Genomic DNA, 25,748 nt, shown 5'->3' with positions numbered 1-25,748 from the left:
AAGGGTTAGGAGAATGAGGTGAGTAAAGTGAAATGAATGCAACCTACCGCCACAGAGCAAGAAAAAAACACAGGGCAGGCTGCGGATATTAGTGAGAGAAAGGGGCTATCAGGTAAATGTGTGTGTGTTGGGAGGAGGGGGGGGGGCAGTAGCTAGAAGGGTGAGAAAGGTAGAAGGAGGTTTTGATGTTTGAAAAGGGAGTGCAGCAGGGGAGCGCATCATAATGTATCTATTGAAGTTCAGGCCTCTGTGTTTGATACAGTACATCTGTACCCCATTTCCCTCTTTTCCCCCAGCTGTGCACTCTCACGTGTACAGGAACAATAAGACCCAGGCCCATAAATTCCCTTACTCCCTCTCTCCCTCCGCATCCATCTCCCTCAGCGTCCATGTTTCTCTCTTTTTCTGCCAGTCCTCAACACCCAAACAACCCCCCCCCCACCGCTCCTTTCTCCCCTTCTCGCGTCTCGATATAATGTAACGATAGTAGTCTTTCATTAGCTGTGACGTCGACTTCAGATTGCTGACTTGGCTGCAGCCCCTCATAGCAGACACACCACGTCGTAAAAAGAAAAAGCTTGAATTAATTGATTTCCTCTCAGTAAGAGGGGTCATGTCTTCTGCTCTGGTTTCCGACATCCCCTTACTCCCCACCTCTTCCCTCACCTCACACTCCCCATCTCCTCACCCCTCACTCTCAGTGCACCCCTTCCCCAAATCCCTCCACCGCCACTCTCCGCAATGCAAGAGAGTGGAAGTATCAGTTGGCCCCCGTCGGTCCACTGGGGTCTGGGTGTGCGGTAAATGAAATATGGTAGCTGTCGCATTAGGAAATCCATTGAAGTTAATTAGAGCCGGTGTTCTTTGCGGAGCCACATCTGCTGCTGTTTAGGCGCCAACACCCCCCCCCCCCACCCCATCCAGACACTACTAGGGGGGCTGTAGTGGGGAACAGGAGGGTGGGGGTTGATGCCAATGGGGAAACTGGACCTGGGGTATTGAGTGGTACTGGCCAGCGGTTGTCTGGGGAGAGTGGCAAGGAAGCTGAGTGGCTCCGAGGTCCTGACCTCCAGGTAATTCGTAATGGTGGCTGGACAGAGCATCGAGTAATGGATACGGCGTTGTTATCAGGGCTATCAGCTGGCTAAGGCTTTGTAAACCAGCTACTCCACACCCACATGCTATAACAACATATGATATCGACCAGCCAACTGAGATTATCTCAGGATGTATGATATTTCAGTACCCACATTTTTACACCAGTTGGTTTCATTGACGGTCAAGCAATGCTGCCAGTAAAAGAATTAAACTGTCTTATATTATTGGCTGGTAATGAGCTGTGAAACAGTTCTTAGTAATTTGGTAGTGAGGGCTATTGCAGGGTAATGGGGTGTAATTTTGTGATGGCAGCTCAGATAGAACAGTCAGAGGGCGTGATGCTTTACCGTACGCCGGAGGATTTATCGTACACTGACAATGTACAACAGCTGACTTACATCATGAGGCATGTGGGCTAGAGAGTGATAACGGCTCACCAAACAATAAAGACAAGTAAACTTTAGTGTGACAGAGCTGATCACTACATCGACAGTAGTCACAGAACTCAAAGGGCAGCGTTTTGTCAAAGAGTGACAGACACAGTCGGGTCAAAAGTTTAATGATTGTGTGCGTGTGTGTGTGTGTGTGTGTGTGTGTGTGTGTGTGTGTGTGTGTGTGTGTGTGTGTGTGCGTGCGTGCGTGTGCGTGTAGCGCAGTGACTGGGCAGTGTATTGGCATGCAGACAAACGGTTCAGAGCTGCCTTGAATGACCAGTCACAGTTCTTTAAGATTAGATTCTGAGTGCTGGACTGCAGGCCTGTGTGGAGTCTGCTGGCTGCCAGAGGGTTTGTTTTTATATATCAGGCTTGGGTCAAATATTTGCAAATTAGTTTTACTTTTTTTGTTTTAACCTGCTTGTTTTGCAAGTTCCAGATGGGGAAGGGTTTACTGTATCAGAGTGTGTCAAAGAGTGTTTGGTGAGCTGTTAGTCACAGAATAGTAAGTTGACATTACACTTTTCTGTATTCATTGTGTTTCACCACAAAGAAAACCCCACCCATCTGGCTCCTTAAATAGTTTAATTAACTTGCAAATGCTATTTCACTGTCTATGTTTTGGTATGATGCAGGAATAATAAGGAAGCCCATGGTTTTATTCCTTTTTCACATGCAGAGTTTGGCCACATTTTTAGTTTGACATAAATGTAAATCTTTATAATAAACAGATGTGTATCAAAGTATTTTTAACATAAGGCATCAACTACTGATTCTTTAAAAAAAAACTGTTCCAAATGGTAGTTACGTATTTGCCTTATTGTATGCATTAAAGTTGAAGTTAAATTTTGATCTTTTTGGTTGCCTCTATATCAGTTGTGAGTATAGTTGTATCAGCACTTTTGTACAATTTAGCAACTTTTCACTTATCCGGATCGAGGGTCTCAAGATAGATGCTGTTGTTTGTCAAAGAGATTGTAAAGCCCTTTAAAACAAATTTGTGATTTTGGGCTGTTTAAATAAAATTAACTTGACTTTTAATTATTTGCTCCCAAAGAAAAGCATAGCAGTGCATAGTTTATCTATGAGTCTCCCAATCAGCAGGAGAGAGAAGGTTAAGAAATGGTCACTTAACCTTTGTCAAAATACAAAATAACCCACCCTTGTTCAGCCATAGCGGGGGGTCAGTACACCCACGGAGGTGGCTGATCATTTGTCACCTACAGTTCAGTTCAGGGAGCATCTTCACTGTGTCATCCATCTTCACTTTGCATTCTAAGTGTGTGTCCGCTGTGTGTGTGTGTTTCACGCCATTTGTCACTAGTTCAGAGTGCATCTTTACTCATTCGTCTTCAGCGAGCGTCTTAAGCGTGCATTCTTTGTGTCCATCTCAGGTCATTAGTGGTCAGTGTGTATAATGGATGAATGGGGTGGGCGGTTATCAAGATAATGTGAAAGGTTTTTCTCTTCTTGTCTGAAACTGATTGGATAACTTAACACGATTGTTTTAAAACATCTTTTTTCATCTCTAATTTTGCTTGCAAAAAAATCATTCAACTTTACAGAAAGACAAAAAATTGAATATTCATTACAGTCCAGTTCTCTACTATAGATTGAGATTATCCTCAGCTAAATATTTTACGTTTTTGCAAACCACAAACCACTAACAAATATCTAAAGTCACCCTCCACTCACACTTTAGTTGTCTGACAACTTATATTTTTATAATCAATATTTTAAATCATTTGAATGTTTGACCATCGCTGTGCAGAATAATGTGTGTGAAAAGTTTGACAGGTTTTCTCTGTGCTCACCCTAAATCTTGAATTTAAGGTGTGTGTATATACAAGCATGATTTGTGACAACACATCTAGTTTGGGAGCCAATCGTGGTCAAATGTGCAACTACTTTATTGACATTTTTTACTCTATTATTATTCAGGCTAGAGTATTTTCATATGTCTTCAAACTTTTATGGAGGGGATCTTTAAGTTGACCTTACCTTAGGAAACAGGGTTACCTCACAAGATCTTAAATGATTCACTTATTTGTTTGTTGACCTTCACAACCCTGGGCCTTGCAGTGTAGAGTTGGCCTGAGTTCCCTCTAACTGCTCTGGTTCCCTCCCACAGTCAAATACAACTCTGAATTCCCCATAAATGTAAATATCTTTCAATCTATGTTCGCAACACATGGCAAAATATATACTTCAGATTGTCAGACAATCTAAAGCGGTGTGGTTTGGCTGGAAATCAAACGACTGTGAGCATAAACTTGCCTCGATCCACTTCCTCAAGGTATATCAATAGCAATTTGGGAAGAATTGCCTCTCAGCTGCTGTTTGATATGAGAGGGAAAAAATGTGAGGAGGCAGTAAGACGAAGCTGGCAGTACCCGGTCCTGTGAATGTGTGTTCTGCCTGCATACTTGGCATCAGATCAAGGTGAATCTGGTATGAGCTAAGTGTGTGTGTGTGTGTGTGAGAGAGAGAGAGAGCAGTGTGTGTGTGTGTGTGTGTGTGTGTGTGTGTGCGTGCGCATTTGCAGCCCTCATTAGTAAACTCCAGCCCTACGTTCACAGTATGAACACACCACTCCTCCCCTTCCCCTCACTCTCAGCCTCTCAACTAAATGAGGTTAATAAACTCAAGCGTTTACTACCATCACCAACACCATCCCTCCTCCCCTGCTTTCTCCTTCATCTCTCCCTCTCTACCTCCACTGCGCTTTGCACTCCTGAGCCAGCACGCCTCCACCTCCCTTCTCCTCCCTAAGCCTCCTTCCTTCTTTCATCTCAGCTGAAATGCTTTCTTCCTCTTTTCCTCACCTCTTTTTTATTGTCATTGTTGCAGGGCAAAAGCTCTGGGATTTCCTCCCTCTATTTCCCAGGACAGAGCTGCAATTACAGCTCAGGAGAGAAGAAGGCCAGCTGTGCAGGGGAAGTGAGAGCCTGTATACAAGCAGTAGCAGTGAGACAAAGATGATGGCGCCCCTCAGAGGCAAGAAAATGAAACTGCTCATATTTCCACCGCAATATTTCTTCCTCACATCAAAGCACAAGCATACTTTCTGACCACATGGCTATTTTGTCTTTAAGTACCAAGGAGGGTCACGATGACCAAACAGGAATAACAAGCAATCACAACAAATAATGTGCTGTGTTATGACCTAGCTTTCTTGTCCGGATCGTTAAAAGAAGACTGAACACACAGTGATACCAAGGAAATGTGAAGAATGCATCAAATGGTCTTGGGTGCTCTTATCTCTGACCTCATGTGGACAGGGACATCCTAAAAGAAAAAAAATACATTAAAATATGATCAAAGAGAACACATATACATAAAGCACAAATTCAGACAGCTGTGACCTGAATACGTGAAGGAATGCTGTGAGGGCTGGGCAGAAATATTATATGGCACCGTGCCAATACATCAAGTTTATTGTCTTGTTTTTCCTTTCATATTAATGCTTATAGCTTCCGGGCCTAGAATCAATCAAGTACATTTTTAATGCAGTATTACAGAGATTACTTTTTATGCTTAATTCATATTTTAAACTTACCTGCAGCAGTACGTACAGGACATGTGTGCGCGCGACTAAAATTGAAATAGCCTCTGTGATTATCCGACATCTGACTGGATTACCTTCAAACAAAAGAATTACTTTCACCTCAGGTCTGGTCACAGTGTTCCTCTGATCATGTGACTGAGGCCCTGCAATTCATCAAGGCCCAAGCTGTTAAACTTTAACAAAGATTCTAACCGAAGATAGTTTAACAGTTAAACAGTTTTTACTGTATTGGTTAATACACAGCAATGATGGTACAAGTAATCGTGACTTTAAACTGATTACGACCCATTAAACCCATTGATCATCCTGCTGCCCTGCCAAAGGCACCACCAAAAGATTACAGTGATATTTCATACTTTTGTTATTGTCAACAAATCCCATGATAAGAGAAAATCCTACAATGCATTCATTCGTCCCTCAATACTTTCGGACTTTACTGACAAGTCATCCTTGCCCTATGGACATTGTTGAACACATGCCATTTCGAAGGACACTTTTATATGTACATTTTTAGGATTTATGCTTGGCCCCAACTGGAAATGATCCCATGACCCTGGCAGCGCTGCCAGACCCACTCCACACTGGATCACATTATTAAAATGACTGTGATATGTGCCTGTTCAACTTCAGGCATCAGCTGCTTGCAATGTAATGTTTCCTAACAGCTGTTGCACTGTCGGGTTGTCTGTGCTAGTGTGTAACAAAGAGAGAGTGATGGCAGCAGGAGCCCCCGTCAGCCCCGTGGGACAGTCGGGAGAGGCGCAGACGGTCATGTTGTTTCACTGGAAACATATGGTGAAACTCAAGTGTGTAATTTACCTAGGACTACGGGTGGCCCCGAGTAACACGTACACACATGCACACATGTACACACACACAGTGACAGGGTGTAATTTACCTGGGGCCTATGGGTGGCCCAGTATCCCGTTGCACTTGTCATACACACAGACAGCTCAAATGCAGTTCACACTCCTTGGCAGAGACAGAGAGAGTGAAACTAATTTCCTGAGGCCTGCAGACAGGAGAGTAAGAAATCACACAATGACAGAGATGTTAGAGATCAACACACTAAAAGGTTGAGAGGGTGAAACTGCATTTAATGCATTGGCCCAGTGGAAGACATTACCCCAAAACCTTCACCTGTGGGAGTTGCTGAACACCCTGTATCACATCCTCTCCAATTCATCAACCTGGCTCCTTTTCAAAGCTGGCGTTATCCTCCCTCAGAGAGAGAGCGAGATGAAGGCAATGGGAGCACCAGTGAAGGGGAGGAAGACAGATTAGAGGAGTGTGTCCCTCCCTACATTCCTGCACTGACCTTCATAGTAGTGTGGCACTGTAGCTCTCATCAGCCCACCATGCTTTACAGTTGGTTGTTATTGAGGGGTGGGATTATGGGCTCCTCAAACCTGCATGCCCCACCCCGAGTCCACGGCAACCGTAAATGGAGCATATCTTGTTTCGCGTGAGGATTGACAGACAGTCGGCCCCAGACGTTTACAGTTGGCACTGTTTGAGGTGTCTGTCTGTGAAGGCTGATATGATAGCCTGTCTGCGAGTTGCTGTGTGTGTGTGTGTGTGTGTGTGTGTGTGTGTGCTGGTGTTTGATCTCCTTTCCCAGCCAAGGGGTTTAACTTTATTCCAGGTGCAGAGAAGTCAACCTGAGGGCATGGGAGGCACATACAGTTGAGAACACACACACACACACACACACACACACACACACACACACACACACAGGAAGTTTCCTTGAAGCAGTAACTCAGACTCAGTAACTTTGTGGTTAAAGCTGGTTTACCAGTCCAGTGGTGTCGCCGTGGAATGCTTCTAGAGACTCGGCAGTGTGCTGTAGGATAAACACTTCTGTTACCGCCTCCACATGTCAACATCAATCAGTCCTAAACAGAAATGAAAAGGTGAAAGGGCCGGCTGGTTCAGTGGGCAGTATAATGACAATGTGCAGGAAAAGCTCTGTGTACTGTACACAGAAGCAGACGGAGTTGGTTTTCTTTGCTGCAGGTCGGATTGGGCAGAGAGTAAATGAGTCAACAATGGGACTAAACACACTTTATATGACACTGAAGTGAGGCTGAGACATAGTTGTTCAACAGGTGCAAAAGATTTGGCAATTTGGTTAAAATAATGGGTGAACCATTAACTCTAACTTAAATTAACTCTACCCAATAACGTGAATTGCTATAAACTGGCGTCCAAAGCTCTCAGCTGCATTTCTTCCATTCCATTACCTTAAATGTAGCAGGAATAATCACGCTCTTTATTCCTCTGTATCTCCACACAGGAAATCTGTGTGGTCCATAATGAGCTCAGTAAACATCTGCTAGTCCTGTATTAAAGACCATTTTCTCGGTGTCTCATCCTGTAATATGGAGAAATTAGAGTGCAGGGACTCATTCGGTGTGTTTATACACACGCACACGCACTCGCACACACACACACACACACACACACACAGAGCAGACATAACATAAGGAGTCCAAGTGTTTTTATACTACCCAACTGACGCTCTAACATACCATCTCAACACCACAATTTTCCATCCACAACAGTAAAACACTACTGGGTGTCCTTGGTGTATGGTCTCTGAATACCAGTTTTTTTTCCAAGTGCACGGTATTGGGGCCTATTCCATGAAGCAGGTTTACCGATTTATCTGGAAATCTTTACGAATTTTAACCGAGAAGCCCCTCAAATCTGGAAAATGTGAATGTATAATTGTTTTTCTTTCAGGTTTTAAACCTGCTTTTTTGGAACAAGCTTCTCATTATTTGTTTAGCTAAAATAATACACTGTTTATTTAGCATGGCAGCATACCACTCAAAACACTGTCAGACACAACAAAGGCTTGGTTAGGCAACTGTTGATGGATGCAACATATCTAGAAGAATAGCACCACCTAGTGTCAAGACTCCATTACTCCAATAACAGGCATGCAACAAGCTAGACAGCAGTCCAAACAGAAAGAAATGTTTCAAACAAAATGTGATTGAAAACTATTGTCAGGATCAATAGATTTTATTATAGAAACCATGTAATGGATGTTATAACTAAGGCCAGTGACATTAAAAACTTACTATACAGCAGATTGACAAGACAAAAAGAAGAAGGCATGACTCCTCAGACTACAGAACACCAGTTTCCTCCGTATACACACTGGTGTGGCTGGAATAAACCACCTGAACTAACTTAATCCAGCTGAGCAGAGTGTTCCACATCCATGCAAACCGCATATTCCAGTCTTTTCCCATTCCCCAAAAGTCTGTTGATGGTAAAACTGAAGAGCATATGCATTTTAGGAGGATCTTCCTCACTTGCTCATCTCCTGCTGGACCTCACTGAGGATCTGCCCCTCCAGTTTGGACGTGTCATACTCCTTCAGCATGTCGTACTCCTGCCAAGGCTGTGCCCACTTCTGGGCGTGTTCCATCTGCTCTGGGGTCAGGGACAGGTCAAAGCGGATGCCCTGGATGTTGAACTTGGGTCGTTCCCAGCGTTTGGACCATGGCTTAGGGCGCATCCTTACTTTGATCTGGTAAATAGACAATGCCAATATGCTGTAATCTTTTTTAGATCAAACCACCCATTCAACGCTCATTTTATCATTTATTTTTTTATAAAAATAGCTTTAACAATATTAAGTTGTAACGGGTGAGTTTAGAGAAGCCCCATTTAATCCAGCTCCTTGCTAAAAACTAGGTTCCACCTTGAAGCTCCCTCACCTTGTTGACAGGCACCTCTCCAGTGGGGGAGAAGGGCACAGGCTTCATGTCCGGGTCCACAGTGCTGTACTCAGGCATAGCGTCTCTCAGATACATCAGGTTGTCATCCAGCCTCTTCTCCAGCTTCAGCACGTCAATTTTCTGGATACGAGGGCTGTACAGCTCGTAGCAGATCTCCACGCCTGAAGAAACACATAATTTAAACCAGTGTTTTACCTGAAGGACACTTGAGGCCTGTACTACGAAGCAAGATTTGGCGTTAACGAGGTAACTTCAGCCCAGGGTTTTGTGTATCACGACGGCCGATCACTTGTAACCGGGTTAAATCGCTGTGGTAACTTATGCTGAACACCTAACCTGCTCGGGAGCAGGTTATGTTGGAGATTAGAGATCAACCGGTGTAAAAGCACCGCCTACTGACCAATCAATACTCGATTGATAATGGCATCACCGTTCTTAGAAGATCCGGTGGAGCTCGGTGCGCGGAGAGAGAGAGAGGTGTGCTTATAAAAGTTAAAACATTTAGAGACCGACAACCCCGTTAACATTCCCTAATGGGTATTTTTATGAAAGATATAGATTTTCAGCGGAGGGAATTACATATAGGCTATTTGTCGGCTTCTTGAGCTGTGTGTTGCCAATGCGCACATCGGTTTGAATTATGTTTTCATATTTTTTATTTGCTCTCACGATCGCTTCCCACTGCCAGGGTTGTAACTGAAATAATAGGCTAAAGCAACGACAGTTTATGGAAAGCACAAGTGTAATTATGGTCAGATCTTGTGTCTGTCATATTGATAAGCGTTGTGATTTACGTATAACAGCGTCTGCAATTGTTTTGCCAGCTTTCCTTCCTGTTTTAGGAAGCAGCGACTGTATTGCGTTTTGCCTGTAAAACCGTGTCTGTGTTCTTCATATTTACGTAGTATTATAGTTTGCTCTTCTTATGTAAAATATGCAGCTCTGGTAGATGTTTGCGATTGGTCATGCTGTGCAAACAACGCCTCTTTTATGGGAACGTGCGCGCCGCTGGATTGGGAAACCCTGGGTTGATTGAACTAGTTGTTAACCACCGTCGTGACACGTTATGCAGGACCGCGGTTGTTAGGTTAGGTGAAGCCGGGTAACTGAAATAAATCCAAGGCATGTTGATCTTGCTTCGTAGTACAGGCCTTTGGTTCACTACTTGTAAATGTAAAAGAAACTCTGGATGAGGAAAGCAAATCAGAAAGCTTTTACTCAACCAAGTTATCAGTGGCCAACACTAAAGTAGAATTGTGTTCTCATCTGCCGGCCCTCTCTGCATCTAAATGAGTTATGTGTGCATTTCTAAAATTCTGAAACATGTTTTTAAGCATGGAACAGTTGCATTATGAACTTTGTAAAGGGAACCCTTTTTACCATTTTTTTTCACATGCCTGTGCTGCCCTACTAAGAGAACAAACATGAATAGAGGGAGGGTCTCAAGCTGAGCAGCATACTGTGTGACTACAGAGGAAAAGGGAGGGAGAGGCAGACTTACTTTAACAATTATATATGAGAACCTTTTGGTTGACTAAAACTAAATATTCCTTCATGCCACAGACCGTTTCAGTAGGCCTTTTTGTTAGACCAATGCTTACACAGAAAATGAATATACCTCACCTTGGTTATCAATGATATTCCTCAGGACAAATGTGGCTCCCAGACCCTTTCCACCCCTCTGGATACAGATGCCAACAAAGCGGTTAGTTTTCCCGCTGGCATTAGAGTCGGCCATGGTTACTCCCAGGATGCTTCCTTAACACAAATCAAAATAATGTACACTTTTAAATTAATTCCAATACATTACAAGCATAGTACTTTTTTTTGAAAAAAAATTATATTTTTGCAAAAACAAAGATAGCATTGTGCTAAAGTAAAAAAGACAACACAATTATTGAAAACTATAGGAGATTGCCTATGAGGTTTTGAGGAGGGATTTGAATGAGGACACTGCTTTGCATGTCTGAGATCCTGAGGCAGGAAGTTCCATAACTGAGAGGCCCAGACAGCAAAGGTCCAGTCACCCTTTTTGACAAGGTGAAATGTGGGAACTGCTTAAAAGGCCCTGCAGAGCATCTCAGGCTACAGCTTGGATCATATGGGGTCAACAAATAACATATGACACGAACCTTGAAGGTAAAAATCTTAAAATCTATTCTTGAATTGACAGGCGAGTAGGGAATAGTAGCCATGATTAGCGTAATCTGGCCTCCTCTCTTGAAGCGGGACAGCTGGATAAATTAGGTACAATGTCAGACATATTGGATCTAGTTGCAGTAATTAACTTGGTGAGTGTCAATGACTTTCTCCACGTTTGAGGATAAGAAATTAAAAATTTTTAGAAAGAAATTAAATTGTTTTGATACTCTTGCAACCGTCACCTCACAGTGGGAATGTACCTGTTAATTAAACTGGTTTCTTACCAACGTAGAATTCGGGAATGTTGAGCACTTTCCTCCTGCGAATCATGTCTTTCCTCTCAATGGAGAATTTTAAAGGATCTGTTCTCTGTCTGGGAGGGATGAACTCTGGGCTCAGAAACCTGAGAGGGAGACAACGCACTTTAAAAACCATACGTTTACACAGTATGCAGCGTTAGTGTGTGTATCTGGGACTGTCAGAGGGAGATCAAAGAAACATCATACTTGCGCAGAGATGCCACACTCTGTGTTTTATCTATGATAACAGGTTTAGATGGAGGGGTGAATTTTGGTGGTTCCTCGCTGTTAGGAGCAAGACGACACATGGATGTGGATATGGACCCTGAAAATTACAAGAAAATTAGACAACAATCGAGTATTTCTTTTGAATAGATGGTCGCTATTAGGTTGAAAAATCGCTAGCTAACAGTCTACCATTAGCAACTTGAGCTCATAGTTCGTGGATGTACATTAACGTTACAGGTACTAACGTTACACATCTTCAAAGCCTGACGGCGAAAAGATAGCGTGTTCAGCTACTTACGTTCATTTTCGAGCCGGAGGTTTCGTAATAACCTCAGTGAAAACATAAATTTGTCGATCCCTTTCGCACAGGCTGCCATGTCTGACCTTCTGTTGTCGCATGGGAACTTGTACGGAAGCTGTGTAGGGCAAATGTCATTGAAACGCGAAATGTTCGAATCTGCAATAAAGTGTATTGTCCACAAGATGTCGCAACTGTCTCGTCGGTTATACATAATCACATTTGGTCCCATCAAGTGCACAACTGTGCTCTTAATTTAGGAACTAGAAAAAATAAGAATATCACCTAAATACTGAAAAAAATGCATAAAAACTAAGCAATATACCAATAGCTTACCTACCTTATTTTCTTAACGGTAGGCCCATTTATAACGATTGCATTTATTTATAATGTAGGGTAGCCCTACATGCTACATCAACACAGGGAGAGTCGAATTTATGGTTTTTTGCTGCGTTTATAGATTATTCCAACGAGTTTACGGTTTACTGTTTTAACCTTTATTTCACACAAAACAAATGAATTGAGTAGCAATATGAGTATAAATAAACTCCATTACAAGAAAAGTCCTACATCCATAATTTTACTTAGAAGCACACAAGTAATAATGACAGCGTGTACATAAATTGCCAAAAGTAAAAGTAACCTACTCATTGGTGGACAAAATGGCTTCTGTCAGAGTGTAATATTATTGGATTGTGTCATGTGTCTGGTAGGGAACTCTGGGTCTTTGAGACCATGCAGGGGAGCGGCGGTCCTCCAGGTGGGCTGCCTCCACAACACGCAGTTAGAAATGCACTCAGCGAGCAGGGCACTGCTCCAGCCCAGAGGAACCTCAGTCTCACAGCAGCAGTGTGGTGGGAGGATGAGGGAGGACTAGAGACATGGGACCGCACATCTCCCGCACGCGACGCAGAACCTGAAACCCAATGCAGCTGCTGGACTTTCTAATGCTACAGAGAAACTCAAAAACTTTGAGGCTTCAAGGATGTTCTTCTCAGATGGGACTCTCTCAGCCGTCACTTATGCGCTCCTGTTGGGAATAACGTGTCTGAGCGTCCTCTGCGATCTCACCAAGGGCTCTTCAGACTTTTCAGGTTGGGAATTCTTATGTTGTGTTCGTGTTTTGTAGATAAATGTTGTGTAAAAACTGTTTTCCAAGCTCTAAAAAGCAACGATACAACAGCATGTTCAGATGACCAGCAGCACTTGTTTTACTCTGCGTGTGTTGTTAAGCCTCATCCTATTTGGCACTTGAGACTTCAACTATTTGGACCCTATAGGAGATGAAATATCAGTCGGATAAGGTGCGCATGCTTTAACCGTTGAGCACGACTTTCAAAACAACTATGAGCAGTGATTTGAGTGTTGTGTCGCAGGAACTTCTCCTCTCAGGACGACCCCCGTGCCTCTGGCGTGCTGCAGCATGCACACTCAAATGTTTCATTCACGAACCAAGTAGAACGCAACTTAAACATGTGGAAAAGACCCGTGTCGTGCTTATCTTTTGGCCAATTCTGACCCATATAAGGCACTTCAAACAACAGGTTATCCTTTCCTACAGCCACCTGTCTGTAGGGATTAAGGGTTGGTTATCAGTACAGCATAGTTGAGTTAAATGGGATCATGTGGTTAATGTGTTACTAGATGGGAACTATTGTCTAGGAGTGCTGTCCCACTGCAGATTTACAGCTCAGAGATGAAAACAAACTACAGAGCATTTTTTTTATGCTTCATATAGAATCAGTTTGAAAGGTAAAGCCAATGCAAGTCATGTCAGTGCCCTTGGGACCTGCCATTTACCTCAGGTTTATGTGCAATCCGGTGTGACAGAATCTGTAGACTTTTATGTCTGCTATGAAAAGGCAGCATATTACTAAACTAATGAGTTATTTTGTGTTGCATTAAAGGCTATTGAGCTTTGCTGGGCCCAAGGCAAGCCTGCAGGTTTTGTTTACAGTGCCATAAAACAGGAAGGGAGCTTTGAATCGGTGTTAATTGGCCTCTAATGGGTCTAATGGTTGGAAATGAGCAGGCTAATAGCACTGTGGGGAAAATGTGCTGAAGAGCAGATGTATAGAACATGCCCTCTCTGTGTATGATTGTGTGTGTGCGCATGTGTCCCATGTTGCAGACTAATGAGCTGCTAAAGATCATGGTGTAGTGAAGGCCGTTAACAAGGTTACATTTCTGTAATTGCCAAGCATGTGTCAGTGGTTGTTGGGTTTGTCATAAATAAAACGATTGATCAAATGGCTGTTAATTAAGCAAGAAGGGGAAACTGTTAGACCTGCTGATTCAAGGTTTCCGCTGCTTGGAGCAGGTTTACCAATACCCCGGCTTAGACATGATTATGCAAATACCATGTCATAGACAGGAGTTCATTTGTTGAAATGTCAACTCTGTTCTGAAAAGTTCTGGACTTTTCAGTGGCTCATTGATAACTTTGCTCTGTAGGGGGATGAGGAGGAAACACTGCTGTCATGTTGTGATCTCCCTTTGCTTTACATGGACCTGAAATCAGTTTTGAAGGGATGCCAGTGTTGAGTCCTCAGATGCTTCTTTGCCCATCAGCAACATGCCTTTACAGAAATGCTAACCAAGCATCCCCAGTGAATGAAATGAGAAGGGGTGGGGGCTCAGAATACCTCGGGGACAAAGAAATACCTCAGTCCTCAAATTCTTGATCAGCTGGAGTCTCCCTGGAGACTGAGAAGAGTGCTTTGATTGACAGATGCTGCCAGTGTGACAGAAGTGGTAGATCTAACATCTGTCACTCAGACCTCAGTCAGATGGTCGGATCAGTGATGGTGGACAATCTGGTCACATTAGGGAACCTGGGGAGCTAACTGTTGATTTCCAAAGGAACGTTTATGGTAGTACAAGATTATTTCATTCAATCACATGCTTTTTTTAGTTCATGCTTCTCTGTGTCTATGCATCGTTTGTTGACAACTGGAGTAGTGGCAGTTTCATATTTCATCATGGAAACAAACTACTGTATGTTGGTGGTTCATTCTGTCTCTCCCCCTGTTATCATCTTCTATTATACAGCAACGGCTAATTAGAGGTGTGGAGCGAGCTGTGCAACACGCAAGAGCCCCCAGGCTAACTTAGCAAGCTAGCTGGGTTAATGCTCTATGTTTTACAAGTTATCAATACTTTGTTGGGACAATACAACCTTATCGTCTCCTGTCCTGTATGTATTTTTCTCAGGCTTATTCATGTAACAAGCTTGTTATGTAACTGTTCTTTATCAGACAGCTAGCAGCAAACCATTACCAGAAATGAATGTCATGCTTCTTTTTTGCCTTTTTGTGCAAACACAGACCTCATTGCAACACAAATACACGGCAGAATCTTACATGTTTCAAAGGTCCCATATTGTAAAAAGTGAGATTTCCATGTCTTTTTAATTATAAAACAGGTCGAGGTGCTATTTAAATACTTTACAAGTTTCAAAACGCTCAATCCACAGAGAAATATACACAGACCATATTTAGAAACTGTGCCTTTAAACGAGCCGTCAGGACTTCCGTACCGTTGTAACTATACTACATATAAGTAGAAAGTGCCACTACAGTGCAGTTACAGTCATTCTCCGGCTGCAATGACGGTGCAGAGACGCCAAAGAGCTCAGATGCGGAAGATTGTAAACGCTGACCATTCAGAGCAGACTGGACTTTGGAGGTTGGTTAAAGAGAAAAGGTGTTAAAATGTTTGTTTTGGTTGGCAATTAAAGCAATTTGAAGACTTCAAATTTGTCTTTAGCGCGATGGGTACTATTTTCACTATTTCCTGACATTTTACAGATAATAAAATAATAATCTGCAGATTCATCGATAATGAAAATAATTGGTAGTCGCTAGGGGTGCATGATATATTGACTCAATATTGTTATCACAATATCACGTTGCGCAATATTATATCGAAAGGGTTTGCAATATTTTGCTTATATTGTGGAGCGCTGCATCCCGTCTGTTGGCTGTGTGGCTTAGTTGTGTTTGATTTAGAGCCCGCTTGAAACGCTATAATGATCATCATTTCATTGGCCAGTTAGCGTGCCACTTGCACATGTTAGTACGTATCAGCGCAGGGGTCCACTATGTGACAAACCCTATGTAGCGTACCACATGTGTGCATATGTCGACAGAGTGACAGTTGCACATGTCGACAGAAAAGTTGTGTCCTGTTCTCTTTATTTATTTATTTTATACTGTTCAACCAGTAAAACATGTCCTGTCCTTATTTATTTGTTCATGTTGTACCAGTCCAATATGACTGTCAGTTGAAATAAACTTTGTGTTGTTAGAAAACTTGTTTTATTTGTTATGAATCTATTTTGATGCGTTTTCCCATAACTTTTGTAATTTTACATATGTTTACAAATATCGAAATTAATATCTATATCACAATATTCATAATGATATCACATTTTGTCAATATTGTGCAACCCTAGTAGTCGCAGTCTTACACCTAATTTACGTCTATATCTGCAAATTATAGATGTTGTTTTCAGTGCCTTTAGGCAGGTGTGTCTAGTACCTGAGGTAGTGCTGCTGTAAGTACTGGCTGTTATTTCTGCTTGTCTGTGTCCTACAGATGATCATTTTTGTAAACACAGTTGTGAAGGTAAGGGGAAGTGATGAATGCTTGACTGTTTGGGGGGAAAAGGCTGAAACAATAACAGGAATCTAGCATTTGCTACAACTGGGCCTTTCCTCTGCGAGTTACTTACAAAGCACAGACGTATTGTATGTTCCTTTTAACCGTAGAACATTTTAGAATCGGTTGTTAACTTTCCTTCTCTTTCTCTGTCATAAAACCCTGTAGGCAAAACCCTATTTAACCCCAGTCAATGGGACGTGAGGCTGTTGAGGGGCCAAGGGGTCAGCTGAGGTCAACCCATAGTAACTGTGAGTGTGTGGTTAGGGGGGGTTATCATCCATCTTGCTCTTTGTTCCCCCCTGTCAAACCTCATCACACATGTTGACCGCTGTCAGGAAAGGTAGAAAGAAAGTCAACACAACACATTTAAATTCAGTTCAGAGAATGAAGTTGCTTAGACAACTTAAAGTGGGGCTGTTAAGTTGTGTTGGTTCAATGTGTTTTGATGTTTTGCCTCTAGATCTCCTTACTTCCTTCAGTTTTGATAAAAAGATTTGAACGATTGAAACACACTTTAATTAATACCGTAATAGAGCATAGTTAAAACAGCCAGGAGTGAAGTAAAGTAATTTGTTCCCAGCTATGGATAATTGTTATAAATGAAATCGTGAGCAACATAATTATCACGTCCACCTTTTATTTATTCTACAGTAAAAAGCATTACAATCTAAAGAAAGGGCATCATTTGTTCTTTAGATGTGGTTGGTCTTTGGTCAGAGCCTCTACAGCCACATCTGTGTTCCCATGTTTACTAATGGCCAAGAAACACAATCTTTCTTAGCTCTAAAGATATATGCTGTAGTTTTCTGGATTTATAAAGCTAGGAAAAAGTATTGATCAAACAGCAGCTGCAGCATACAGCTGAAACAATAAGTCAATTAATCAATTGGTCTTCAACAGAAAAAGTATTACTCGTTTAAGTCATTGATCATCAACCAGTGTTTCGGCTTCTCAAATGTGAGGATTTGCTACATTTCCTTATTTTATTATTTTTTACTTTTTAGACTGCTGGTTGGACAAAATATGAATATGTCACTTTTGGATCTAGGAAATTGTCATATAACAATAATTTTATAGACCGAACGATTAATCAATTAATGGAAAAACAGAATCATTATATTAAGTATAGCCCTACAATGTATCAGTGAAATAAATGTACTGCCCGCTTCCTCTTGTGATGTAAAAAAAGACTTGGGAGCTCGATCCTTCCTACGTGACAGATCAGCTGATTGCTCTGTTGCTTGAAAGTGTAGCCAACACACACAGACACACAAATCCACCTTTGCTATCACCCTATATGTCTTAGTCCTGGATTAGGCTACCCCCTTACTGCCCACACATACAAACACACCCCTCCACCTATTACTGAGCACTACTCAAGCCCCTCAACTCTTAATCTGTTCTGATTTCTGAGTGGCCCTGGATAAGGGTAGCACACTGAACCCCATGCTCTCCTCTCTTAGTCCCTTCCCTTCCCCCCACTCACACACTTACCAGCCTTCTTTCCCCACCACCACTGATCACTGTTTCTGTGTGCGCCAGGTGAGCTCTGTCTAAACAAATCCTGCCTCCCGCTTGTTTTGTCTACTGCGCTGGAGGCAGGCGGCTCGGCGGACAACGAGGGCCTGGCATAAGGCTGCTTTTCTCTACAGCTGAATAGAGCGAGGGTGCTGCTGCAATTCAAAGAGTAGTCTCTGTTAACGAGGTTCCTAAGGGAATGAAGTGTCAAGAAAGTTTGATTCATTGCGTGATGCTATCAAAACACAGAGTTCTTGGGTGTCAACGAGGGAGGGAATTCTTTTATATTATCGTGTATTGTTTTGCTACATACTGAATATATATCAAATGTTTGAAGCACCACACAAGTGATGTCAGGTTTATACTATAAACCTGTATTGATTTAATTTGTTAAATCCAGCAAAATTCTTTGTAGACAGGAGACAAGTTGCAGAAGGATTTGGTCAGGGTGTGATAACGGTTTATCAAATCTGAGACTAGTTTAGAATCCGCTTATCAAATGTAAATCCTTTCACATCCCTTATTAAATCCATGTAGGTGTTGCTTTCAGTGACAAAATGTATAGATAACTTAACAGTTAAGATCTAAAACTCAGAGACTGACATTACAGTTGTTCTTTACCAACAAAAAAAGATTGAATAAGAAATGTATTAGTGTGAGATAAATCGATTCGATCTTAAAGAGAACCAGCTATCAGAAACCAGCAGACAGAAGGTTATTTAAACCGAGAGGTAATTGAGACTGAGGTATCACAGACAGGTGTGCATCTAGAATGCTAAAAATGTATCTCTGAGAATTGAAGCATCATATCCATCCATTTATCTGTGTGTTGTGGGACATGTAGCATTAATACCTGAGAAATGCTAGTTTTATATATAACTAACAAGACTTCTTTTGCAACCACAGTCTAATAAATAAAAGAAACTATGTAATCCTAGATAACGTCTGTATGCTCCTGTATGCATTTATGGCACAGTGGTTGCCATACAGTGGGTGTGTGTTTTTTTGTAATTTAAAGCGGAAGTCTGGCACCACATGATAGCGATGACAGACATAACCTACTGTGTGTAAGTTCCACCCCCTGGATACAATAAGTGCATAAACAAACACGCACATAAAGCAACAATGTGGTGTTGGTGATGAGAGATGGGTGTTTACAACAGGAAACAACTCTTCCCCTTTGCTCCCCTACAGTATGATGAAATTAAATGTTCCTACAACACACTGCAATAAACAAGGATGCTTTAAAGTCATCACTGATCAAAAAGTCTATTATACATCTTGAGCTTTTTTTTTTTAACTGAATCAGGTTACCTGCTTTTTACTGCAACAACAATGCGCTGAAGGAAATTCCAGAATAAAAGGAACAAAGCTTAGAATACAAAAGTGTTGACAAGATTAATGTGAAAATGTCTTCATAGTAGACGTAGCCTTAAAGGCGAGCTTTGTGTCAGCTGAGTCAAGTCCTGGCATATAAGCCAATGTGCACCAATCAAAATATGTTTTTGTCTCGTTGCCAAGATATGTGTGGGAAGAGAGCACATCCTGACTGAGGTAATGCTTATTAAATGATTTGGCTGCTGTTGGGGCAATATTACACTAAATTAAGTCCCGGTATGTCAGTGATGTCCTGGTACCACAAAAAGAACAGAAACACACTTGTCTGGAGCTTTCATTAGGATGATTTGTGCAAAGGTAATGTTACTTTTAAACCTGACACTAGTTACAGTTTCACAATTAATGTTTTTTTTCAATATAACACTTTAAGATTTATAAGGTTGAGGTATACCCTCTTCCTGGTCCCCTTCCTCGGTCAAACACTTAGAAAACAAACTCCAAACTGTCAAAATGGTGTATCAGGTGGACAGAAATGTGAAAAAAGTTCAAGTTTATTGCAGAAAATTATTTTTTCTGTGTAAAATAAGTGTCAAAATTCTCAACTTGCTACCCGTTTTGTTTGGTTCGTTTGGGCTGCTGTGAAAGCTGTTGTGAACCAAACACCGTATCCAAGACCACCTGAAAATGTTGGTCTCAGAGAAAGTGAAAAGGAATTAAAACAGAGGTGTGTTGTGCTTGTATCATACTCTGTGTAGTGAGTGACACTTAGTGCCCACACAGTAATTTATCCTCCAATAATATTACAGTACAAGGCGCCTCTTTTTCATCCTTTTTCTCCCCATGTGGGTTCATGTAGCGCTGATGAAGCAGGATGCTCTTAGTTCATTGTTGTCAAAAAAAAAGAAGAAGTCAAAGACCGGTCCAGAACAAAAAGACAGCAATTTTTCTCCCATAGTCTGAATCAAATAAACCAAACTGCAGTTGTGAGGCAGCGTACTGTCTCAGCAATATACAACACTGTAATGCGGTGTTATTAGGGTGTTGACTGAGGGCTTACATTGGCTGTAAGAAATCACTATAATCTGAGTGAGAGTAGGTGTCACTTTTTCAAACAGTGTCTGTGTCATACAGTACCTGATTCTGGGGTAAAACTCCCAAATTAAACCCAGACTGCATTGAAAATCACCTACGTAGGCTGTGTAGGAGTCTAACTTCCAGCTGTATAAGGCTGGATGTCTTAATCAAAGCTTATAATCAGCAGAAACCAGTCAGCCCTAAATATGATAATCATTATTTAGCATAGATTTCTGTCAATCCCTAAAACCACCCAAATGTATAGTAATAACTGTTATTGGGGAGAGAAGAGGATGTTTAATTCCTAAAACATTTAACTGCAAAGATGTATATGAAGACATTGCAGGTGTGTGTTTGCACTTGCCCTCTCTTGCATGGGGGAGGTGTAAAAAAAGCCCCAAAGAAAACACAGTGAAACGTGTGAAGGAGATTCTTGAGTGACACCGCGGCGTTGTTGCACGCAGCTGCAGTTTAGCGAGCTATCACATCTTTGCCATCTCTGTTTAGGCATCAGTTGTGTAGTTAATTAAAAATGCAGGCTCATTTGTCATATTTTGAACAGAGATTGTATTTTCCAGAGAGAGTGTTCACTTCATAAGCAAAAGAATCAGATAAGCAATCGTACCTGCTGCTGCAAGCACAAAGGGCTGCACCAACTAGTTAAAGGATGAAACTGAGCTGTAGATAAACAGAAACAAGTGTTGAGAAAGAGACTGGTGGGTGTGTGCACTGGCAATTATCTCCTCATGTCCACCCCACTAATGTGCTGGCTGTTGAATTATGCTCTCAACGACACACTCACGAAACTAGCACACACACCTTTTTTCCTCCTGCATCTCAGAGAATGTCAACCATGCTTTGATGCCCCTCCTCCTCCCCTCTCATCTTTTTTCTGTCTTTCTCCCTGTTTTCTGGGAGCTGATTTATGTTTGGTTTAGTAGTCAACATGTCCGCCTTGATCTGTCTTCTTTTTTATCCTTTTTATTCTCCATCCTTCAATCCTCTCTTCCTGTATCACCCCATGCTTTCTTCAGTATAGAGAAAAAGAGCATTTTGATCACCATTAGTCTTTATGGTTTAATTAAACCCCTAGAGGCAGAGAGAGAGAGGGACAGAGGGAGGTAGTGAGGTGGGGCACAGAAGGGCCAGTCTGAACAAGGAGGCATTGTGTAGCCCCCCAACTGTGTCGTACTGACAGTCTGCATTACAGCACGCTACAGCAGCCCGCTTCCCAAAGCACTGCTAATCTGTTGCTCACTGGCCCCTCTGGCTAGCTCAGGTAAGGGGGGAGGAAACCAGAGAGAGATTTTTCTCTTGTTTTTTCCATGATTCATCCAAAGTGATTTCTACCAGGCAAACTTAGACGGAATTTGTTCTATTTGCAGCATGGCGTCATCATAAAACTTAGTCCGGGTCTTGTTAGAGCTGGACGATAAGAATGTATATGACAGAATATATTATTAGATTTATCTTGATAAATGTAATTATATGGCTCACTTCTAACATCTCTGTACAGTATAACTATTTCATGACCCTGGGCTGTTGGCTGATTGGTTGGTAGAACTTCTGGTGAGATGTCTTTGGTGTGGCAACTATTGTCCACTTATAGAGGTTTACTGTGAACTGTGCAACTTATTTTCATGAACGGGTCCATATGATATCGTACGAAAATGTATGCACACCAAAACGTATGATATCCTACAAAATTAGTTGACCGCCGGCTGGTCACATGACGGCAGCTGGTCACGTGATGCCAGCTGGCTACAAGCTCCATGACGCTGAGTGGCAGTTGCTAGTTGTTTAACAGTACAGATCCACTTTGGCGAAACAACTGAAGCGTGGTGTCGCAATGTCATACATCCATGGTTGATGCTCCACGCCCCTGACCGGCAGCTGATTGGATGAACGCGTGACGTGGGTCTGGCTTCTCGAGAATTTCAACCAAGTGTCATGGCGGTTCGTTGAGAATACGTTCACCGAAACATGTTTCTGAAAACATTTTAAGCAAGAAATAGGCCATACAGTTGCTGAATCTGTCTTCATTTCAGATTGACAAAGGTTAGTTTGGAAGATTTTCGTCTACTTCTACTGGATTAATTTGCATAAAGATGGGCATCGGCCAGCTTTTGGACGCGCAGCATTTTTTCAAATGCAGCGCCGCCTTCCCAGAATGCTTTGCATGCACATTGAAGTCGCTTGACGTCACCCATAGAAATAGAGTGGAGCACGGCGCGACAGAAGCGTTGCACGGACAAATGGATCACCAGCGTAAGCCGCTACAGAGCTTTGCGACGCAGGCTACGGACCTCCGTCACAGCTCGGCCGTATCAGCAGCAGTTAGTAGATGTGTTTAGCCGAAAATGGGTGACTTTGAGCCGGGTACAGAGCACCGCGAGCTGGCGCTCGTTTTGGCGAAAATTTCGGTGAAATTTAGTCCACAAAATATGAGCATTTTGCCGCGAAGAAAGTTAAGATTAGGCACCAAAACAACTATTTAAGATTAGGAAAAAGATCGTGGTTTGGATTAAAACACTCCCAAGGAACATGCATTTCCTGGGTGAAATGCTTTTGTTTTCCACGGGAAGCGAACTCGGCTCCTTGTCTTGAAAGTCCTGTGTGTTAAGGCCCACCCATCCTCCCTTACCACCTCCCTACGCAGCCAGCCGCGTTCTTATACAACGGCCATCAATGTGGTGCATACAGCAAAAGAAAGGTGGAATGCTTACAAATTACAGTGCTTAACCTTTCGTAGCTTTTTGAATGAATGGTTCATGAGAACAGGCTGAACTGTGATACGAGTAAATTTTGGTCTGTGAGAGATTCATTCTTCTTCACAGCGGTGCTTTGAGCTAAATGCTAACATAGTCACAATGACAATAAGATGTTAATGTTTAGCAGGTACAATATTTACTGTTCAAAATTTAGTTGCACGTTAGCAATAGCTAATTAGCACCAAACACAAAGCACGGAAGTTGATGGGAATGTCATTTGTCCTGCAGGTGTATTGGGATGGCTCAAAAGTCAGGGGATCACCAATGTCATCACAATTCATCCTCAGGGGAACATGAACGTCTGTACCAAATTTCATGGCAATCCATCCAGTAGTTTTTTTTGGTTGTCAGACTAGCAATGACATTATACACCAGGCTCTGTGAGGGCAACTTTTCATAGTTTTTATAATTTATGTGTAGAAGCTGACGTACAAATCGAGGCTGTACATTCAGCAGGCATAGGCCTAGGTTTTATCCAAGGAGACCCCAGTTACTTGGTAGCTGTATAACAAACTCTCCAGGAAGCTCCAAATGAAAAGAGCAAGGTACTGTAAGCGTTCACATTTAGTCTGGTCATTCCGGCAGATCTGTCCAGGTTTGTTGTAAAGGGAAGGGGATCTCCCGGCTAAGTCCCATTGGACATGCTGCCGACGGCCTTTCACTCCCTCAGCTCCTCAGGAGTTGTTCTATTGCTTGTTTTCACAGAATTGCCCCCCGATAAGCTTGTTAATTCCCCAAAAAGCTCAGCCTCTTAGTGCCCACCCACTTCTACCTTTAAAAAAAAAAGAAGGAAATACCTCTCTTTTCTTCACAGCGCATGCTTGAACCTTGATAGGTATGTTGTCGTGCTGTTATTGCATTAGGAATTATTGCAGATTTTTTTTTATGAAGGGGGTTTGTGGGCTTTTGACAAAAAGGGTGGAAAGTGATGGAGCTGTCCAGGGTTGTTGAAGTAAAAGTCCTGTTCAGTTTCTGCATACATACTGTTAGATGACCTGTGGTTGTGGAGCGCTAAGGCTACACAAAAGGCAAAAGCTATTGTTTTAAAATATCTGGTTCTTTGATAACGTGCATACATATATAGATAGAAGAGTCCATTTTGGATGAATTCTGCAACTATGGTGCAATGTTTTGTTACCAATTTAAACAATGAAGCGTTGCGAATTTTCTACCGTTGTGATTGCACCTTTGTTGCTACATTTTTTGTAATTTATCATAGATTTGTTAATTTATAAGTTTATTAAGAGGGTATAAGTTCTCCAGCAGAATCAGATTCTTTGAGAGCTCCATCAGAGAGCAGAACCTTTTCCTCTAACTCTAACTGTATAACTTGCTATATGTGGTCAGTTCCTTGATGTGTCTCTGACTGAACTGCACAATAGCAGAGAAAACGAGTGAAAGGAGATCATTCCTTTTTGACCTTTCTGTCACAAGCTCACTTCTCTAAGCCTTAGGCTACTACTGCCCCACCCAGCAATCACTTAAATCCAATCCGCTGTGGTGAGGACGACTGAAGAAAAATACATCTGTCGTTCACTTTGGGACAATAAAGCTCACACACTAATGCATCTGTCTGGTGTCTGCTGCACTGCGGCCTGTGATGGGGCAGTCTGGCTGCCACCCAACTCTCTCAGGTCATAAAAGTGACCATTAAAATGACGGATTCCTCTTCATCTCTCGGTGTCTTTCTTTCTGTCACACACTTGCTCTGTGTGTCTCTGTGGGCGTCCGGACATTCGTCCAAAAATCAGGGAGGGTGTTCTCGGAACCTCTGTGCCCCTCACTCTTTAACCCCTCACCCCCACATCCCATCCCATTAATGATAAGAAACGCAAATGCTCAGAGACTCAGAGTAAAAGCGTCCTTTTGCCTAGTGCCCTTTGACCCCCAGAGGTTGTAAGGAGAGGCACGTGCTAACAGAGGTCATGGGAGGGCTTGGGTGGGACCAGTGTTTGGTTTTTGGGGACTCCCTAGGGTAGACTTAGCGGCCACTTTCCAACCGTGACACCAACTCTGAGCCCGGCAGATGTTTTATACCCAGTCACCCCCCCCTCCCAGGATGAGCGTAGACAACAGACCCACAGGTGGACGGTTTCCCATTGTCTGTCGGAGTCAGCTGACGCCCATATCCTGAAATATCAACCGTGGCCTTGTTGCAAATATGGCTCTATTAGCCTAAGCTTCTGTTGTGGTTTCATTTAAGCCGAAATGTTCAGTGTGTATCTGTTTCCTCGGCTATGTGTGGTTGTGAACAAGAGGCGCATGTTGTGTTCATGTTCTCCTTCAGAGCATGAATTCCTCATCCCACCTGATATGTGTCTGACTCAGCATGTGACATCCCTCCAGTTCTCTCTATTGAATTCCTATCTTTTGTCTTTTTTTGCCTGGAAGATAAAACCCCACCTTGTTGCTCAAATCAACTAAAGCGAACATCAAGCTATCATTTCATCTAATCTAATCTAATAACTTTCACATACAATCCCAGTTTTTTGTTTGATGTGCACGCTAGAATTTGCTACCATCAATCAATCAATCAATCAATTATGAGTAATATGGA

The 25,748-nt window shown here is 42.3% G+C and overlaps 2 protein-coding genes across 2 annotated transcripts in view; one reads left to right on the top strand and one right to left on the bottom strand.

Moving 5' to 3' along the window:
* Positions 1–8,117: 8,117 nt before the first annotated feature.
* On the bottom strand, positions 8,118–11,960 carry mrpl19 (mitochondrial ribosomal protein L19). The gene is made up of 6 exons (XM_031322424.2): positions 11,826–11,960; positions 11,507–11,624; positions 11,285–11,403; positions 10,482–10,616; positions 8,838–9,019; positions 8,118–8,647 (listed from the first exon to the last, which is right to left on the bottom strand). The coding sequence occupies exons 1-6, from the start codon at positions 11,902–11,904 to the stop codon at positions 8,426–8,428; spliced, it is 855 nt and encodes a 284-aa protein (XP_031178284.1). The 5' UTR covers positions 11,905–11,960; the 3' UTR covers positions 8,118–8,425.
* A 582-nt stretch (positions 11,961–12,542) lies between these two features.
* The window catches only part of LOC116066081 (protein eva-1 homolog A), an 82,163-nt gene continuing 68,957 nt past the window's right edge, over positions 12,543–25,748 (top strand). The window contains exon 1 of the mRNA XM_031321866.2: positions 12,543–12,919. Coding sequence (XP_031177726.1) covers positions 12,811–12,919 — 109 coding nt within the window. The 5' untranslated portion in view covers positions 12,543–12,810. The remainder of the gene's footprint in view (positions 12,920–25,748) is intronic.

The sequence above is a fragment of the Sander lucioperca genome, chromosome 19, assembly GCF_008315115.2.
Source record: "Sander lucioperca isolate FBNREF2018 chromosome 19, SLUC_FBN_1.2, whole genome shotgun sequence".
Lineage (NCBI taxonomy): Eukaryota > Metazoa > Chordata > Actinopteri > Perciformes > Percidae > Sander > Sander lucioperca.
Note: the sequence above shows the minus strand (reverse complement) of the source record. Positions and strands in the feature narration are given on the sequence as shown.